The 21608-nt window shown below is 37.3% G+C and overlaps 2 protein-coding genes across 5 annotated transcripts; both read right to left on the bottom strand.

Moving 5' to 3' along the window:
• Nucleotides 1–3603: 3603 nt before the first annotated feature.
• LOC311095342 (uncharacterized protein) lies at nt 3604–5918 on the bottom strand. Its single transcript, XM_084133823.1, has 4 exons — nt 5494–5918; nt 5305–5366; nt 5111–5219; nt 3604–3954 (listed from the first exon to the last, which is right to left on the bottom strand). Exons 1-3 carry the CDS (start codon nt 5813–5815, stop codon nt 5112–5114), a joined length of 492 nt encoding a protein of 163 aa, XP_083989949.1. The 5' UTR covers nt 5816–5918; the 3' UTR covers nt 3604–3954; nt 5111.
• A 2435-nt stretch (nt 5919–8353) lies between these two features.
• On the bottom strand, nt 8354–19064 carry cpeb4a (cytoplasmic polyadenylation element binding protein 4a). 4 transcript variants are annotated; one of them, XM_084133819.1, is made up of 10 exons: nt 18996–19064; nt 16884–18064; nt 15591–15681; nt 14527–14550; nt 12685–12861; nt 12508–12597; nt 12149–12267; nt 11549–11663; nt 11082–11263; nt 8652–10209 (listed from the first exon to the last, which is right to left on the bottom strand). In XM_084133819.1, the coding sequence occupies exons 2-10, from the start codon at nt 18000–18002 to the stop codon at nt 9982–9984; spliced, it is 2145 nt and encodes a 714-aa protein (XP_083989945.1). In that variant the 5' UTR covers nt 18003–18064; nt 18996–19064; the 3' UTR covers nt 8652–9981. The 4 variants fall into 4 exon arrangements, with proteins under 4 accessions (XP_083989947.1, XP_083989948.1, XP_083989945.1 ...); XM_084133820.1 differs by having other exon boundaries at nt 18552–19008; XM_084133821.1 differs by lacking the exon at nt 14527–14550 and having other exon boundaries at nt 8354–10209.
• Nucleotides 19065–21608: the final 2544 nt, after the last annotated feature.

The following is a 21608-nucleotide window of genomic DNA, read 5'->3' as shown; positions in this document are numbered from 1 at the left end:
TGGAACAACTGTTGAGATATTGGGTGATTATGATTTGATTATAGACCTAATTACAAAAGGAGAAAGAACATGCAGTCAAAAAGATTTGACATAAACTGTTATTGCCACATGTTGTTTTCATTTGAAAGCGATGCTCACACAATTTGGTCTTCATTACTTTTGTATATAAACATGATGTGAACTAAAGAGCAAAGCATGACACAAACTAAGACAAAAAACTGCAATGCCAAATAAATGTTAAACACAACACAAGTTTAAATGTGTAGTGCTGGCACTGCTCGCTTATTTACAACATGCTTTACAGTGAAATTACTTTTTTAATTGTTTGGCCCAGATTGCTTTTGAGGGTCAGTGAGCAAACGATCGTACTTCTATTTCAGTAACAAATCCATGTTAGAGAATGCACATGATGATATAATCACTTTATCCATCGGTTTTATTGCTTGCTTTGGCTCGTAATTCAACAACTGACACTGGACTCAAAGCGAACTGCATCATTTTAAGCACTACATGGTTCAGCTGGATTGAGAAAATACTGTAATTTCATACCGATAAAGGTTAAAGGAAGTTCTGAATATATTGCTTGACGTTTTATGCAATACATAAATTTTTTGTAAATGAACACTAAATTAATCCTGTTAGTTGTACTGATCAAACCATTTAAGCATCATTTTGTACCAGACTGCTCAATTAAAATTGCTTGGGAACATAATTTGCGCATAATAGTTACTTGCATTTATTTAATCTCCGCAAATGACCATTTCTTTAAAAAAAAAAGAGAGAGCAGAAGCCAAGAGTTAAAACTGCCTTATTCAATGTGAAATTATGTAAATATACAAAATTAAAGATTTCAATTTGGACCTCATAACAATTTCGCTGTTCAGTGCCTTTAAACATTCATTTCTCCTCATTAAACTACACTGAAATGTAAGCAGACCATTATGCACAATTCATGTCCCGGGAGACGGAATATTTGATGTGGCAGACGACCCCACTTTTAGGGGTGAGCTGCACTACGGGAACATTCAGTTCATAAATGCAGCACAATATCAAAGTTGACCCCATTTTTCAGATTAGAGAAAAAACCACCAGATGAGGCTCTTCACGAGAATGACGTTCAGCACAATTGCACGTGGCTAGCGTTCGTTTGATAGCTCTTTCCATTAGACCCCATACGGTGAAATATGCAAGGAAGCCACTACACTGTGACTGAACTGTTAAGTGCGAGCTCACTGTACCAATAGACGCATACACAGTGAGCCTAATGTTTCTGGCACAGCTGGACAGGCAGTCTGTGTCCCACTTGGCTATATCTGGATCCAGGTTCTTATTACGCCCTCATCAGTGTAAAGCGCTTGAAGGATTCTTCCTGACACCGTTCTATTTCCTCAAGGCAATATGCAATTATACCTGTGTGCTAGAAGTTAAGATGACAAAACCATTTCTGGGGAAAGTAAGATGTGATTTTGATAATTTCACCAAGAATTCATCATTTTGGCGTGGCTTCTGACTATCAGATTTTGAGGAATTCGTAATAGGAACTTTTCTCAGCTGTCACACAAGCAACTGCTTCTACCAAGGACTTTTTTTACAGCGTGTTTTATAATTCAAGAGGTAGAGGACATTTTAGTGCTCTCTGTCACATAGTGAATTAAAAGCCATAAAGCACTGGTTAATGAGATTAACAACATTCAGCCATAGTCAGTTGTATGTCATTCACAATCAGGAATTTGGTCATGTTGGGCTTGGCCTCACCAAAGCACAGACAAGACCACATTCCAGGAACTACATGTCCCGGGTTTCTCAGTGCAATACATTTATAGGTACACTCTGCACCAGTCGATTGTTATTGTTGGTAATAATATCGCTGTTCGAGCAGCATCTACAGAGTGCCTATGCTTTCACAATATCTCCGCCTATGTGCCTCAAACAAAGAGCCTACTAATTCCAGCTATTCACAGGGTGACATTTCATTAATTATGGATGCTGTCGTTAAAGGCAAAGGATGTGCAAATGTAACCAGCAGCATAAGGTGTGTGTGGCAGTGTAAATGCGAGTCATTGTCTTTGTGCTGCTTTGTGTGCATCTAACCACATCAAGCCTGCGCAAAGTTGAGAGCAAAGACTGAGAAGTAAAGAGATTTGATCTGTCTGCTGGAGCTCATTTATAACATAATGTGTCATTAAACACAATATATTAAATCTGAAGTGAAAAAAAACAAAGAAAAGACCAAAAGATTTACGATGATGAAAATGAAAAACAGTATTGTTTTGAAGTTCAATAAGCCCTTTGAAGCTAAATTCAAAAGGAGCCTAAAGCAGGGCTGATCACAGAAGATACTAATCTGCTGCCCGAGCAAAACATTATTCACGTGATTTATTGCAAAAGTAGACATACATATAAACTGAATAAAACAGTTGTAATTGTCATACAGCGTTTGGAAATTGTGTACATTGATGCAGTGTGGTCCAATATCACTATTCCATCCTGTGAGAGATAATTTGTGTTTTCCCTGCTTATCCGCACATCATTACAAAAATGACATTAAGCGAGCCCTGCTTGTGGCTAAGGACTCATAAACAGTGCTAAAGAGAAGGTGTGGCTCCACTTGCTTAGCATGTTTCAACACATGAACCTAAATGAACTTGTGGTGAAAATAATTACAGCTTAATTCAGTGTTGGAATCCATATCAAATGTTGAATGGCATGCAGCTCATTGTTCTGGGCTTTCTTTCTTTCTTTCTTAAACCCTTGATTAGCACTTTATGGCAGTTCGATTCATATTTATTAAATTGATTGCTGATTCTTCGTGAGAAATGAAATTTCAAGAACCAAACACATTGTACAGGACATATAATCTACTGTGAAATGCATGTTTAGCTGGTTATTGTGAGAGATCTAAACATCCCTGAACTATTCCTTTTCTTTCCCGAGTTCTATAATTTATCCTAATCTACAACAAACATTTACAGTAGTTGCATTTAACCTGCATTTAATCTTAGAGATCTACCCACTGTCATTTAGCTGATGCTCAAGGAAAACACATAATCATCACAGGCGCCCAGGAGAGGGGCCTAAACTATAAGCATCATTGTCTGTAATCAAGCCTTGGGTTTATTGCCCCATTATACAGACTTGACTTGACAACATGATTAATATATCTCAATTTAAATATCTATGTTCATGTTCTCGACAATAGCTTCTCTGATGACTTCTACCACAAACCCACAACCTGCACAAGCAAGATGTTGAGCTCTTTCTACACTGGAAATGTAATGCAATTTTATTGTGGGTTAAACATTTACTGATGATTGTTTTCACTAAATTATAAATCTACAATAACTTTTGTTGCTGGGTTTAACCCCCAGAATCTGTAACAAACATTATGAACGTTTTTTTTGTTTTGTTGTTGTTTTCAACAAATGACTTGACGTGCAATAATGCTGTCACAGGCTTAACAAACATTCACAATACAGCAAGGCAAAAAAAGTGGGAAGTGAAACGGTGTTTTAGAGATGAACAAAGTCATTTAAGGTTAATTTACAAACCAATATGTACATTACTGGCATGAATGAACACTGTGTTAACAAAAAAAAAACATTGGAAGGCTATTCTCTTTATAATATATAAAAAAACAACAGCTAGTAAATATAATTAAAATGCAAAGCATGGAGGTGGGAGCCTCACTGCAGTTTATGTAGTTGCTCTTAATTTTGGAAATATCACCATCTAGTGGTCATCTGTAGGTCATACTCATTTCCTCTTCTTCAATATATTAGTTCTGATCATTTAGATTTTAAACTCTTATATATGACTTATTAGGCAATATAACTATTTATGAACAATCATATGATAAGGTGCACAAATAAAAGCTCATCCTATTGCCCTCTAGTCTCGCTAACAAATGACAACAGCATTCTTTTCCTCTTTAAAATTCACTGCATGTGGTACCACCTGAAATTAAAACCAGATGAAAATCAGCTGTAAATCATACTCGACACTCAAGAATGTTGACATGTTCAACACATTAAGGTCTAAAAACTTTCATTTTGTATATACAAAGGATTTTAGAAACCAACAGGCTCCTTCAAATGGCATTAAGAACAGTTTACCTTAAGTAAAAATTCTGTCATTATTAATTCTCCTCAATGTTCTTCACACAGCTCTTTTCTCATACATAATTTCAGTTTTTCCTAACACTAAAGAAAGCTTATATAGCCTAGTGCAGTCACAGTGCAGACTAAAGCAGTGTCCCAATTCAGAGGCTGCATCCTTCGAAGGCTGCTTTCAAAGGCCGGTTGTGACGAAGGCTGTCCCAATTCAACGGATCCTTCAAATGTGGCTTCCAAATGCGTCCTTCGTTTCCCATGCAATGAAGGATACAACAGATGGATCCTTCATGGCCTTGCCTACCCCAGAATTCATTGTGCGCCAGTGATGACAGGATTTTTGCCGAATGACACTTTTAAACGTAAGTATTGGGTTTCAGCTTACTAAAATATCTGATACAAATGTAAAAAAAAAAAAACTTTAAAGTGGTTAAAATGCTGACATATCTTACTAAGATGCAATTATACTGTAAAAAATTATATGATCAGTAAGTTATGACAACATATGTTATGCATTGCTTTAACTCATCAAAATGAGTTAAGCAATTTTCATCTTTTTTATAAGTTATACAAGATTCAACTAATTTTTTTAAAGTCAGTTTAATGTAATTTAAGTTGAAATGACTTAAACATCCAAGTTGATTGTACTTAAAAAATTTAAGGCAGCAATTTAGTTTTTTACAGAAATGAACCAAGGTTTAATAATTCATAATTTAATTTTTTTTATCTTTACATTTGTATCATTCGATATTTGAGTTGAAACCCAATATTTATGTTTAAAAGTGTAATCCGGAAATTTCTCTTAAAAAATAGTGTCCTCACTGACGAGCAATGAATTCTGGGGTAGGCAAGGCTGCGAAGGATCCATCTGTTGCATCCTTCATTTCACAGGAATTGAAGGATGCATTTGAAGGAGCCTTTGAACTGGGACGTCCGTTGCTATAGTGACACAGCACTTTAAAATTTTGAACTATCCCTTTAAATGCAGACAATGGGCAAACCTCATTTGTTTCGGCTCAGCTGCCTCAAGGTGAGTAACCGCTCTCTGATGACCCTGTTCTCCTCCAACATTTTCTTGATTGTGCTCAATACATCCTGTTTTGTTTGGGACTGACATGGAAAAACAACACCACCACATTGTCATAAAATAAAATAAAATAAATGCCATAAAATTCAGACACTATACCAAACCCACCATATCCTCTGCTGCTGCTTGAGGATCTCTTGGTGGGAATCCAAAAGTATCAGATGAGGGCCCTTTTCACACACACAGCACAGAGAAAACATGCAACTGCATTAATTCTGCTGTACACAACAGAGTGATATGAAAACCTGTGCGTTTTAAATCATGACTGCATTGGCTTTGGCTGTGGTCCACACGCACCTCCACGAGCGTCACGTTTGGCGCGCTGTGATTTCCCGCCTTCAGGTGCCCTCAGATTAACTGTAGATTTATGATAGGTTCTCATATTCGAGTAAAACCTCAAAAGATGGTTTGTTTTCATCTTTCTTGAGAAACATGGTGTTATTTCTGGACTTTTGATGTGGAGCAAGGGTGAGGGAGTAGCCTCTTGAGTCAACCTGTTCAAGCTCCAACTCAGTTTATGGTGTTTGCTATTTTCCCCGGTAAATCCTGGTTTCTTGAAAATTTGTGGCGACTGAGAGCTGAAGCTCGGTGTGTAGAGTAATTTACAGTAAGTTGCCATTGTTAACGACGAAACCACACTTTACGAACTAAAATAAAAAATAATAATGTAATGTGAAACTTAAATTGTTCAAATTTACTAACGCCAGAAGAGGTCGAGCTCATCAACGGTCACTTCAGGTTTGAAATGGAGGCTCAATCACAAGCGCAGTGCAAAACGCCCGATATGCCCTTAAAGGAACAGTTACGCAATAATACGTTCATTAAAAATAATAGTAATAATAATAAAAATCACATCGTATTACTTTGTAATTTGGGGACATTTTTACCCCAATACAATTAAATTAAAATAGCTTATTTTGTGTTCTGTGATAGACCCATTAAAAGCCATAGCTTTGGGTGAGGAACAACCAAATAGTGCATGATCAAATCGATTTAAAATATTAGGCTGCTTTCAAATAAAATATGGCGCCTCTGACGACATGTGGACGAATAAATGATGACAAAATGTTCTTTTCATTTTAGATTTCCATTACACTCGTCACTGTTGCCCTTGAGATAGCCTACACAATAAATGCTTCAGATGAACTGTCCCAGCATTGTTAAATTACTTTACATACAGCTTGCCTTAGTAAAAAGTAATAGACTATATAGATAACATTAGACTCAAACATATCAGTTACATTATTTCTCATTGACCCCTAAAGTTAGATTTTGTCTGAGATGTATATTTGATATGGATTTTACACCAGTAGCTCCTCTCGGTATTACAATTATGATTAAATGAAAGACTTGTTTAGGCATTTCATTCATTCATCTCAGACAAAATCTAACTTTAGGGGTCAATGAGAAATAATGTAACTAATATGTTTGAGTCTAATGTTATCTTACGTAGCTATTTTATAGTCTGTTACTTTTTACAAAGTCCACTTGTTGTGTAGTATTGATTGAAGACCCGCCAGAGGGCGCTGTTTGTGTGCTTCTGCAGTGATCATGTGTGGGCGGCCTCTACATTAGACTGCCTGCAATAATAAAGTACCGTGTTCAGACCTAAACAAATGCTGTACTAGCACTAGTAGACGATTTGCATAAAATAATATGCATTGCAGCATGAGAAGCTCTAAGAGTAATGCAAGTCCATACAGTTTAGATGTACTTCTGTACATAAAGCATGATAAGGCCTGCCCTCTTACCAGCTCCATTAATAGGCCTACACCTTCAAGTAGTAGTAAAAACTGTAAATAATCTTAATAACGCCAGAATAATCAAGTTCTCACCCTGATGTCCTCCTTGTAATCATAATACTGTCTTTTAGGCAGCATGCACTGGATCAGACAAGCTAAAAATAGATTTTTTTGACCCCATTCGCAGTCAGTAGTGCCAGCAGCTTTCTGCATTTCCTATTGCGCTCTGTTAAAATAGCTAACACTTTGATTTTATGTACAGTAGGTTGAGTTGAATTAAACACAACATGAATTACAGATCCAATTCCTATCAAAGGTTTCACTGATAACTTTCATGGTTAAGACAAGACATCCGGCATTTCCTGCAATCAAGTTTATTCATTCAACATTTCACATTACAAATACTTTAAGCATTCTGTTATAAATATTTAACCGCAAATAATCAAGACTCAACTACCAAAGCACATGTATGTCTAAATGATATTTTTTTCTTTACATAACTCCATGTGGATGTAAAATATAAAAATTAAAACTTTTAAATGACATAGCAAAAAAATTGTTCCTCTTATAAAAATCTATTGATAAATACACCTTCCCATACAGTTATAAACTATGTAAATTTAAATAAGCAGTTACATAGAGAATTTTCTGATATTTTTTTCTTATCCTTCTGTAGGCATGAAGCACACTATAGTGATTATTAAAACTAGAAAATCTAATAAGTGTACTGATCAAAAACTATAATCAAAATGACAATTATTACATTCCAATTAAAAATATATCAGTAAATGGTTGAAACATTATTCACTTAGTATTTACATTGTAGTCACAGTAGCATGAACTCAAGTAGGAAAATATGTGAATACGTAAAAGTAAAAACACCTAGAATTTCAGTGGTATTTTTTTTCTTTCTGTATAAATCAGAGAATAATAAAGGTTATAACAGCTGAAGGAGAGTTTGTGAGGTGATGCATGTTGAAAGTGGTGGATTTGCACATAAGTAGTTATATTAGAAGTACAATGTAAAGGTCTCTGGGAAAACATATTGCACAGATCTCACTGTCAATGTTTTGAAAGTGTATTCAAGTAAACCCTGAATCAATTTATGACTAAATCACCCTCTTGTATGCTTCTTTTTGTCAACTAGTAAAAACGGTAAAAATGGGGTATGCACAGTTTGTGCATGGGTAAGGTACATAACTCTGAAACAAAACCGCCATTAAAGCAAGAGAAATTAATTAAACCCTAACTTCTTAATTTAGCTCATGCATACCTAATGAATAAATTAACCTTGTTGCCTCTCAGAATTATACATAACAGTAAACATTGATATTTCAATATGGAACATTCATCATTGTGATACACGCTGCATCCTAACATTTCTCTAATTTACATGGTTAATTATTTTATTTTCTACAGCCAATAATGAGGGAGGTGGTCATCATTCTCATAACTGATAGAGGGCAGGTACTGGATAGGTATATATTTCTACATGTAGCACACAATTTAAGGAATTTGTGTCATGCTAGATTCAATATTTACTTTGTCCATTAAGATAGAAAAGAACACTGTTTGCATTTTGCAAATATTAGATATTAGTTTGAACAATACAGTCACCTAAATATATATATATATATGTGTGTGACAATCTAGGGATTTCAGAACGTAAATACATAAAAACCTAAACAAAATTATATTAGCTTTTTTTCTTTTCCTTAAGGTATGCTTGCATTATAACCAGATCTCTTAGTAACAAAAAGTACAAAATCTATATTCAACAAGTGAAAAAAAAAAAGTTATCACAAAAGGACTTTCCATTTGTGGAAAAAAGTGACTTGAAAAACAATATTTAGAAAAGTAGTGCATAATGGTTTTACGTCCATGACAAAATAATTAGCTATAAAACACAGTACAAAAATCAGCAGACCATGTAAAAAATAATATTTGTTTTTCAAATTCTTTGAAATGTGCTCAGCTACTGCAATGCTCAGTTAGAACACCAATTAACCCATGGCAAAACCCATGCAGTAAAACACTATCAATGCAAAACATGGTAATTCCTCATTAGCAAATACTACAACATTGAGTTAGCTTTTAGCACAAAATCCCTGACAAATGAGCCAAAGTTACTGCCATAACCATTACAAGAATCATAAACACTTTTTTTTTTTTTAAATCCATTAAACCAATTATGCTTTTAAGCTTTCTATTCATTGTATCATAGACAGTAGGACATCTCTAAGGCTCATCTTTGGTTTGCCTGACCAAAAACCTGTGTATCAAGCACAACAAACAGTCACACCTCATCACCGCATCTCTGCTGTTCTTAGTTCTTGCCCTTTAGCCTTAAGTCTTATGCTTGATTTGATTAAGTAATAGGTAACTTGGATGTAGTTTAATAGCAATCTTTACAGAATGGGTTACGTTACTCTAAAGGATTTTAAGAACTACTTTTTTTCTTTATGGCTAAATCACAAAGATTTGCCTTACACGTGAGAACTAGTCCATATAATCCATTCCAGAATAGGTTGCGGCCTCTTGTTAGTTGTTACTGTGCATTTGAAAGGAGTAACTATGATTCCACATTTGCCATGCAACCAGTTAAGATTAGTCAGTGAAATAGCAAACCTCAACATTAAAGTCATATAAATGAGGCTTGAACCCTTACATTGTTAGCCTCAGTGTATAGCCTTCAACAGATTCAAGTGAAAATGTGACCCATTACAAACAGAAGATGACGCTCCAAGAGAATAAAGATAGAACAGTAATTCAAGTCAGGCTAAACATCTATATATATATATATTTTTTTTTAAATCTAATGCATTCAAGTCTTCATGCGCACCAATGTAGCTTTTCAACAAAAATCAGGATTACACCATTTTCTTTTAGCATTCTCTTCTGCACAAAAAAAAAAAAATAATAAAAAAAAATTAAAAACTTAAGAATAAATACAATTTTAGACTTAAAAAAGAACTCTAAATAAAAAGGACTTAGCAAAATGAAAAGTGCATGAATATGAATAGCACAGCCTTGGCCTCCCAGATCAGTTCCAGCGGAAGGAGATGTGGCGAGGCCGGTCTCCTCCCTCCTTCACTAGAGGCTTGTGAAACTCCCGTCCGGCACGCGAGTGAATGGCTGCCCAGCAGTATTCACAGTAGTACTGAAGACAAGTGACATTAGCGCAGAAGAACGGAGCAAACTTGCCCCCACAACGCGTGCCCTGACACTCATCACACAGCTGGTCATCCAGTACATATGGCTTCACTTCCACCTGGGAAAGGTAGACACTTTTAGCTTAGCACATGTGACGGTAGGCTGGCCTTGACCATGAAGAACAAAAGAATTAGGACCATAAACCATTTAAACAAATAAGGCAAAGAGCCCAACATTATTGTAGTATGCAGTAGATCAGATCTCCATTTTCTTTATAAAACTTAAAATGCGTCATTTGACTGGCTAAAGAACTTAGGGCTAGATTTACTAACAGCTTGCGCCAGCGCAAACCATCTTTTGGTGTTAATAAACTACTGTCAGGATTTACGAAGACACGCAGTGAAAAATTAATGCTGAAAAGGCGTGGGCACAGTTAGTTTTGTGCCTGACTTTATTGCGTATGAATTTGTAGGTGTTTCCTTTTCAGGCTCAAAATTTATGTAAGGAGAGTATTTACATGAATCATGCAAGGTGATTTACAAAGGTTTGCGCTCATCAACGTACTGGTGCATGTCTTAAACCAGACGCTACCTGGAAGATTGCGTTGGTCATTCTGGAAATGATCTGACTGTGTCTGTGTTCTTTAATTTGCATGTCGTCAGTAGATCACGCACAGAACTTTCCACTCCTATCAGCGCTGTTTTGGAACTGTGCTCTCATGCTAATTGGCTCTGTTTAGTAAATCTGCCCCTTAGAGCTTAAGTGTGCACTCCAGGTTGAATTTAGACTGCAGACTTAAATGTCAACCATTTTGCGAAAAAAAGACAGTTCACAAGGAGAAATCGAGGGCCATATAAAAACTCCTGCCGGCCTGCAGGTGAAGAGCCCTACTGTACACGGTGCTGACATTTGATATATGGAAGAGCTAAAGAACGAGCTTGACTATATCAGCTTACATATACATTACTTAAAGCTCCAACCCCCACTCACCCGTTTATCGATCTCTCCGTGTTGCAGTTGCACAAAGCGAGCGCTGATAGCAGCAATGTAGCTCTGTTGATTGGAGAAGGCCACCCGTCCAGCTCCTTTAGGATACTTCAGCTCAGGGTCAGTGTCAATGCCAGCATAACACACCCCGCCGTACAGTCGGTCCATAATCATTGCGAGCTCCACTGTCATGGGGTAACACATCAATTTAAAAATAAATAAAAAATGAATAGAAATAATAATAATTTAAAAGAGGGCTTGCATAAACACTCTCATGCTCAAGACATCATATTGCAACATGCTTGTATTCTGTTGCATCAAGTCTGAGTTAGAGTAAACCTGTGCTAGATGATTCTAACATCACACTGTAAATAATCTACAAAAACCTTATTGTATTTACTGTGATGACTAAACAGATTTTTTTTATTTTTTTTATATAATTTATGGGCTCATCTGAAAGCCAAACAAACCAGCTCGTAGAGGTCGTGGAACTCCCCCAACAAAGATAGTTTTCCTGGGGTCAAGGGGCTGAGAGCCATCCATCACAAAGTCACTGTCGTTCAAATTCCAGGGTCGTATCTGGACCTAAAGTTACACAATGAACATAACAGAATCATTGACTTGTCATCTGCCATCCAGTGTTTCTACGAAATTCCACTGGTGTTGGAGCAGGTTACAATGTTCAGGTTTATAATTAACTTTAAATGCTCTCCTAATTTCTCATGACTTGCATGAGAGCTTAAGAATAAAAAAATCACACAGGAACAGCAGACATACAGGCTTCTCATGAGTTCGCCTGCCCATCCAGTCCTGATGGCTAATGGTAAACAAACTTGGCTTGCGGTCTTCAAAGGAAGCTCGAACCCGAGGCTCGAGCTCCGAGCTAAACCCCCAATAATGATACTATGTAGAAGAATGAGAGAAATAGAGGAGGAGAAGGGATGCCGGAAGAATTGTTGTTAGAAATGGCACAATGACTGCTGCTTATATACGCTTGCAATGATGATTGACAGGACTGAATGATTGGGCTCCTCATGAACCTACATTAGGAGCTTCATTTAATATCTTACTGGTTTGTCTTTGATTGTAGGGCTAGAGACACAGAGATAGAGCTTCCCATCCTCTTCCATACAGGCGTCAATCAGTGCCTGGACTGAGCTCTCGTCTTGAAACAGGAGGAAGGCATAACCTGGAAGACAACAGGTTCACTGAGGGTATGCATGCAAGAAGCTTCTAGCACTTTCAGTAACCTTCACCTGTAGCCTCTGCTTAGGGCCCACTGATATTCATCTGAAGCTTGGCTTTAAACAATGGTTTGCATCTAAGCTCCCTCGTAGGATTCCAGAATTAATCAGCTAAAATGAGAGAAGCTGATCTCTGCACGACTTATTTCTTAATAAATGTAGAGTTTTTGCACTCTGAAACTAACCTTTCGGTGGAAAATAAGATTTGCTTTCTGCTTTGTGTGGCCAGTCCACAAACAAATGTCCAAAGCGTCGGAAACTGGCAGTGATCTCGTCTGAAATTGTATACGTATGACATGTTAGTTGTGGTTTTTGCTCATTTTACTAAAACCTGAAGAGCAACCCTTCTTATCCCTTAGTACCTTCATCTATGTCTGGAGGTAGACCACCAACAAAGACCTTGCGAGAATATCGCTCAATGCGTTCACCATTCTGGTGAGGGAAACTGTGTGGTGAGCCCAGTCCACTCAGACTCTGATCAGACCTCTCATCCTCTCCGTAACTCCGCTCATCCTCCATGGGAAACAACGATGAGTGACCTGTCACACAATAGTCCCAAAAGTAATTTAGTGGAACTAATTCTGAAGTCACCTAACAAACCTTTATATGTATAGAAAAGCTGCTGTAGATCATGTAGAGAAGCAATTAACAGGGATCCTACACAGTTTGGAAAAGTAATTTCCAGGTCCGGAAAGGTATGGAAAAAAGAAAACGGAGGATGGCAAAATATTTGTTTCCCTTTTTCAGTTTTCAGAAATAATTTAAATAAATAATAAATAAATGTATAACACAAGCAGTGTGATTTCATGGCAAACGTTTAATGACCGTTAAATGAATTCAAGGCGGACATTTTGATTGCGCAGAATTGTTTGGCTTTATCATAAGCGAGTCTCTTTTGAATTTCACTAAATGAATGTGCATGTGCCACTTGAGCCAGCAACAAGATAAAGGGGCAAACAATCATTTAAATAAGAATGTACTTTGCTGTTTGGTGATCATTCAACATGAAACCATGATTACAATATCAAACCGATGTGTCAGAGGTAAATATATGCAGTAGGGTAGGGATTTTTCCATATTTATATGGATTTCCGTATTTTCAGAAATCATGAAGAGACCCTAAACAATTACTAAAACTGCAAAAAGGTTACTTTTTCTAATACATTTATTTCATGCACAGATTGCTTCTGACAGCGCTGCACGCTGGGTTTAAAGTGCCAAATGGGAGTTAAAAATCACATTACTCGACAGTTGCCTGGTAACTATGAATTTTGACAATGCATGGTTGTGTGAATGTGATATGTCTTAGTGCGATTATCAAATCTTAAAGGTTGTAAGGTAAATTTATTCATATATTATAGTCGCGCTGCGCGTTCATTTTCAGTTTCAATTTACAGTAAATGCTACTCTGCAAGACTGTGTGTTTGAGTAATTAAGATTTTGCATTTGGCAACGCAACATGCGAAAACCATCAACCCAAATTCATAATGTCAACAAATCGTTAAGGTCTCCCTGCGGGTTTCCGTCAAAATAAAAACTGAATGGTTTAACAACTGAAAGCAAAGAAATTAGGACAACCATAAATGTTACTATTGTCATTTTATTGTTGTTTTGTAAAATAAAATAAACAAAAATGATCATACCAATTATTATTGTTGTCAATATTAATAATAATAATAATAATAATAATAATAATAATACAAATAACAATAAAACTACAAATAATAATAACAATTCAATTAATACGTTTATAAGAGTGTATTATAATATGTTTTTGTTACTATGATTATTAAATTCTTGATTTTTTTATTTTACAGTAGTTTAATTTTGCAATAGTAATATATTTCTTTATGAATTTAATAAAATAGATGATAATAATAATAATAATAATAATAATAATAATAATAATAATAATAATGAACAATAAACAATAATGATGTATGAACCATTTATGTTAAATATGGTCGAAGTTTGGAAATTTGAGTATGATAAGAATGGAATTTAGAAATGGAAAATGTGTAGGAAACCCTGAATTAACACCAGTCTTCATTTGAATACAATGAGAGATCACAGTTTCTAAACACAACAGAGTACAGAAACCTTGCCTGGCAACCAACACAATTTAACACAAAGGCATGTTGTAACTTGAAATTAAATTACATGAACCAACAGACAAAGTATAAATACACTACCAAGATCTTTACCTCGTCGCCTCCCGTAATTCCTTGCTGCATGTGAAATAAGACAGAATAAACTTGAGCAAAGACTTAGACATTGCAAATCACTGTTGATAAAAATGGAGGATTTGTGTATTAAATGCACAATAGCACATACAGTTAGTAGACATCAGTCCACAGATATTGGAAAGTATTAGGTAGACTACATCAATGAGAACAAGCAAACACTGAACGATCATTTGGTTTACCACATTTGTGATATTCAAATATATAATTAAATCCTATATTTGTAAGAATTATTAATGTTACACGTCACCTCGATTTAAAAAAAAACAAAAACAAAACATAAATTATGTAATGTGAACACAACTAAACCAGTTTTGTGCAAAAACTACATATCTCCAGTCCAGTGTTTGTCCTAGATAAGCCTTCAAATCTTGAAGGGAACTTAGGTGATCTCCATGTCCCTTCATTCAATATATTCTGTGGCTGTACTTTCTGAAACACTCATCCTATGGCAACAATAAATCACAAATCCCTAACAGATTCCAAAACTAAACTTAGAACTGGGTTGTGTATGTGGGTTACTTGAACGCAGGAAAACGTTAGTATGGGGGACAGTCATATCTTATGACGAGAATGGAAATAAAATGAGTTATAATTTTTTTTACTTTGGTTGGGGAATACAAATGTGGAGTTTTGGAGAAATCAAGCATTATAATACAGCAGATAAAAAAATAAAAATAAAAAAACATGACCTGATACAATAAATATACAAAGGTGCATTAAAAAAACAGCATGCATGATGCTACAAATATAGCCTAAGCATCAAAGCCAAGTAAACTAAGGCTATATTTGGTTATTTTGAGAAATAATCTATAAAATACATTTAAATTCATAGCCATGCATTTAAATATGCTATATTACGTGTTTGCTATGAATAACACTGAGTCATAAACTCAAGTGTAAACTAGAAAATAGATTTTCTGTGATGATTAATCATCAAATTTAGTGTTTTTTACTTGCAAAAGATACTCAAACGCTTTCAGACTCATGTGAGGCAGGATCTGTAATGGCAGTGAGTAATGTACCTTTCAAGGAATCCTGCTCGGCTCTCATGATGTCGATCAGAGAGTTCTCTAGAGAGTGCATGCTGAAACCATCAAAGGACCGACTGCGCTCCTGCAAAAACGCCAAGGGAGATGTGATTAGGCCTTGTCATTCTGTATGAAAAGTTATAAATGGGTTTTATAAAATAATGCAGACAAAGTTCTATTTAAGCGATATCAACAGTTTCTGAAACTCATCACATAATTTTTTTTTGAAAAATGCAGATGATATATGTCATGCCACCCATGCAAACATGCCGATAGGGACCACATTAACACACACAGACTGACACAGTTGGGCACTTGATGTGTACACCAATAGTGCCATTAGATAATGAATACATCAATCAAGGATTCCTAACTTAAGGCTACAGACCTAAAGAAAATAAGTAGTTCTCTGTGTAACAAGTCTGATTGCTTGCAAAAGAACCCATGTTGTCTCGCAATTCAAAAATGTACATGGCGTCTGTAGTCACCTGATTTAGCCTGATTTATTTCGATGAAATGCACTATAACCCGTGTGTGTTTTAGCATAACAATCCTGTGCTTACCAACAGAAAAGCCTTACAAACAATACATGGTTTGTTCTTGGTATTAGGCTACGAACTGAGCAGGGAGGACACACTGAGCATGTGAAACAGTGAGTGATTTCACAGTTACCACTGTGGTTATAACAACAACATACAGTTCAGACTCACTGTTAACAAGTAAATCGTTAAAAAGATACAAATTCTGTTCTAAAACAAGTAAAATTCAAATCACAAGGTATTGTCATTGGTATCAAATCATCTGTTGGTCTTCCAATTACTAAATCAATGATAGATACGAAAAGAATAAGAATAGCCTGATAGAATAGAATCCCTGATATTTATGAATGTTAATATCTTGATAATTGTGTTGACACAAGTGGATAAATGAGTATCAGAGTTTCCAGTTCCCCTAATGTTGCCTGTGTGCCATCCCCTGATTTTGACTCACTCAACCATGTCTTTTTATATCATTGATAATAACAGCTTGCAGAAGTGGAACGACAGCACTGCATTGCTCATCTGAGCTTTGATCTCTATCACATTTATCTAACAAACAGGCCACGAGTGCTTCGTCACTATCAGATTAGATTAAGCCAAAGGGAGCAAATGCAGAAAGAAAAAAGAAAAAAAAATTCTCATGTCATCAATCCTCAATACAAATCTTTGCAACCATATTACCTCTAAACATGTTCCTCCATCTAAATCATTAATAGCTAAAAATTAAGAGAGACTGGGCTTTAGTTACCTGAAATGGAAAGATGCTATCATTGCGATTTATGGTATCCTCCATCCAGGGTTTAGTGTTGAAGCCGGAATTGTTGCGGGGATACTTTTGCGTTGGTGTCTGGTTATTTGGGAAAGACTTCTTTAAAGGCGAAATCGAGTTGAGGGGATTGACCCCTCCATTCAGCCCTCTTCGATACTCCCGTCCCTGAGAGCTTCCCCAGCCTCCATACCCTCCACCGGGGCTCCATGAAGTTGAAGATGGAGTGGAAGAGGGGCTCTGATAGCTTCCCCAAGGTGATGGGGGCTTGCTCAAGTTATTCCCTAAATGGGGCAGCTGGTTGAAAGCAGCACTGCGGTGGGAAAAGGGAGGCGGATGGGGGCTGGGTGAGGACCTGCGGTGCTGATTATGAGGGTGCTGGAAGTGGGGATGATGAGATGGATGGTGCTGAGATAGTGGCCCTATCTGGTGGGAGAAATTCCCCCCGAATCCTGTATTGGTGTGATGAGAGAAACTCTGAAATAGCAGCGGAGGAGGCGCACTGTTAGTAGTAGCAGCCTGGTTGAAAAAGCCGACCTCTTCAATCAAGGTGGAGGGGTTAGGCGGCATAGCAGTGGACCAGCTGCTGAAGCCAGTGAGGGACGATGAAGAAGAGCTACTGGACTGTGCTAAAGTGCCAATACCGGACGTCTCATGATAGTCAAAGCCTGATAACACTGGAGACTCAAGCCGCAGCGCCTCTTTTCCGTTAGCATTCTCCATGGTCCCCTTCTCCAGCTGATTCTCCTCTGGCATGGCGTTGTCCAAATCTGATATGATTCCTGGTGCTTCTTGGTGACCCGGTGGAGAGAGCGTTTGCTTGTCTTGTCCATCCTGACTCTCCAGTTGCGGCTGCGAAGCCTTGGACGTCTCAGACTCCAAAACATCATCTTGCATGTTAGAGTGGGTCGTCACAGCTGGGAAAAGCCAAGCGGATCCAACACTTCCACCATTGGTAGTGTTGTTGTTGCTGATGAAAGCTGGAGGGCTTGGAGGAGCGGTCTGGTGGTGGACCGTATGCTGCAGGTGTGGATGTATTCTTACTGGAAAAACTGATTTGTTAGCAGCGTTGTTTTTAACCAGAAAGCCGTAATCCCCCATTTATGTAGCTTAATCGAGTAAATCTTCACTTGTGCGTAATTCCCTCAGTTTCTCTTAATACCCTTGTGTGTGTGTGTGTGTGTGTGTGTGTGTGTGTGTGTGTGTGAGAGAGAGAGAGAGAGAGAGAGAGAGAGAGGGAGAGAGAGATGAAAAATATTTAGAATACTAAACAGCTAATGAATCATGTCATCCACCCATTATACAATACATTCAAATATGCAGTTTCTATTGGTTTTACACTAACGACCTTTGCCGTCATTCACAGACACACACAGTACTGATCTATCATGGATTTAATGATGGAATGGATTTTAATCATAATGAAATCAAGAGTAAAAGACGCTGCCGCGAGAAACGCCGTGGGGAGCCGTTGATTTAATCGACATTTCTTCTAAGCAAAACGGGGTCGCCTTTAAACACATCACGACATGTCATCATGACACAGGCCACCTTATCTAATAATTCCGCACGCCCGCTGATGGAGGATTTTCACGTACGCATTTAAAGCATTGTCATCGCAAATGTTTCAAGATAATGCAAATGACCTACCGGCGTTCTTCCTTATTTCAGCAATGACCTCCTCTCTCTCAGCCATTTAAATACAGGAAAATGTTGATGACGTTTCAGTCTATGTGCTATAGACCGGGGCAGTGTCCCCCCCCCAGTCCAAATTTTACCTTATAAATTCTCGAATTTACATTGACGCGTCGATTAAATCCCACGGTTGTGATGCCAAACGCTACTCGATGAATTTCTGGTACATTTGCTTCATAAGCAACGCTAAATTACTTCAAATCCCGCACTGCAAACGACAGCGTTCGTGTTCTGGTTTCTTAATGACACCGTGCATCGCAGTCGGCGTTTTAATAAAGAAAGCGGTTAAAAACGTCCACGCGTCTTCGTCGGCCAACCATTTACACTCGACACATTTTGGCTGTTTTTGCTAAAGATTGTTTTCAGAATCGACACTGAGAATGATACAGGTTTTCTTACGTTTCCAAGTTGCAAGGACGTGCTGCAGATGACCATGGTTTGTGAGTGTTGCAACCGACCAACCAATCCAGTTGAACTTCCGTCTTTAACCCCGCCCTTGTATAGCAGAATCTCCGCCCTGGTTTGAGTATACGCGGCATTTGATTGGACCCGAGAATCCCAACCACACCTCTTTCTCAACCAGTTACCTTCTATCGCCGATAGAAGGGTGACTGTACCTGCCCAGAATGTAAATACCCCATAGAACCGGCTTTGAAATGTTTAAATATTTGCTGTCTAGACTGCGTCTTAGATCGACATATAAATAACAATTAATAAATATATAGGCCTACATGAAAGAGCAGCTTCTGTAATTATTATATGTGACGGGTTGCCACATTGGTATAGGTCTGAATATCAGAGAGAAATAGGAGATGTTTATATGAACTTTAGCATTTTCTTGGGCTGGAAAACGTATGCCTCGCCAATGCTTGACCAGATGAATAATTAACATGTTTTATCAGGTTTGAAGGAGAAATATTGGACGATGGACGATAGATTCCTGCCTCGATTTTATTCACATTCATTCAGTTCTGCACACTGCTTTTATTAATGGGCAGACACAGTCTATATCTTTTTAATGATGGGTTTAGAGGCTCGGGGATGCCTTCAGTAGGCCAGTTCTAGTGCTCACTGCAGCCTGCAATCCCATTAAAGTAAGCTGTTACTATTTTCAGCCTGTAATCGAGTTTTAGCGCTTGACTATTCATGCCTGGACCAGATCAAAATCAATCCATTTCTCTGCAGCGCTCAATAATAAAAATAAATAAATTGTGTGACATCCATTGGATGAATCTGTCTCAAGTAATTCATTTTTGTGTAGGCTTTATGTCAAGTTTAGTGTTTGTACAGTTTATATTTCAGTACACAGACTAAGGATTTATGTGAGGGAGAACTGACACATTTGGACTCAAACGGGAATCGATCAAATCAACGTTTTGAGCGTTGTCTAAATTTAACCATGTTAATCTAAACAAAGAAAGAAGCAGATATCTGTAGAGTTTCTATAAATGATTACTTTAATAACATTTTAAAATAAAATCTTAATTTAATTAAGAATTAATTACCTTAACATTCACAGAATATAATTGTTTACATTCTCTAATAAATAGCACATGCAGATATTTTGATGAAATATAATATTTTGTTCTCCACAAATGGAGCAATTACATCGCAACAAGTCTGAGAATGTAATAGGCCTAATTCCTAGACTATCATACCGCCTATCATACAGACTACCATAAAAAAAATTGCTGCCTTAAGTTTTTAAGTACAATCAACTTGGATGTTTTAGTCATTTAAACTTAAATTACATTAAACTGAAAAAAAATGAGCTGAATCTTGTATAACTTGAAAATTGCTTAACTTATTTTGATGAGTTAAAGCAATGTAAAAACATATGTTGTCATATCTTATTGATCTTATTATTTTTTACAGTGCAGCCACAAATGAATCAGCCGTGTTTAAAATGCACCCATCATTGACATCACTCACTTTCTGTTTCCCAGAAAACAGGCAGAGCCGGGACCTGAATAACCATTTGTGGTCTTTGCTTTCATCAGTCTGTCTGTGGGTCTGTCACAAGATACTGTGCACAAGGTCATCTTGCAGAAGGACAAGAGCGAGGGGGCTGCTCAGAGGATTAAAAAGCCAGCTATGTTCACTTGTAGCTCACAATGTTGTTCTGTCTGACACATCTGCGTTGTAGTTGCTTGCTAGACTTCGCCCCCAGGTGATGCAATCAGTTTTGTGTTATTTCACATGCTGTTCAATGATTCAAGAAGAGGATAGGTCCTTAGTTTCAGCTTTAACATATATTCTAAAGATTTGCAAGCTTGAGGTGGCATAAAAACTACCAAGATACATTTCCTTCAGCTGCTATTGAAATGTTGCGTATCGCAACGCTTGCCTGCGCGTGGATGTTTCTGAAATAAAGTAATTAATGCAATCTCTCCATGGCAACAGTATGACTGACGCTGCATGCTGTTGGTTTGAAATGTAGGTTGCAGAGAATAGCACACTGTATGCAGTAGCCTTCAAGGTTAAAGATGTGAAGGGCATGATTTCACGAATTAAGAATGTTTAAAACGCAAGCTTTTGGAAAGCAAAAAAAAAAAAAAAAAAAAAAGAGCTGTGCTTGGTATAAGAAAGTAAGTTGCATCATTAGGGTAGTCTGACTAAAGCATATAAATCAGAAGGCTGTCTGCATTCATTAGCTCTTCAACCCAAATTCCAAAGTTCCCATCTGACAGGTCCCATCCTCAGCAGATCTTTGCCACATTTTCGGCCCATGATGAGTAAACAGTGAGCCATGTTAGAAGAGGGATTGAGCTACACTTACTGCAGTGTCATAAACCATGTGCAAACACTGCAACAGCTGGGAAAGGACCCCTCCCTCTTGTTCCTCCAATGTTACACTAACAAAACACACACACACACACACACACACACACACACACACACACTCCTCCCTTTCTGTATTTCCTGATGTGTGGCTTAAAGCTAAGCCGATGTCAGTGCATGTACAGGAGGGACAGCTGGGAAGATGGCCATGCAATTCAGCAGCATGCAGCC

This window comes from Abramis brama, assembly GCF_963993115.1.
Source record: "Abramis brama genome assembly, chromosome: 13".
NCBI classification, from domain to species: Eukaryota; Metazoa; Chordata; class Actinopteri; order Cypriniformes; family Leuciscidae; genus Abramis; species Abramis brama.
Note: the sequence above shows the minus strand (reverse complement) of the source record. Positions and strands in the feature narration are given on the sequence as shown.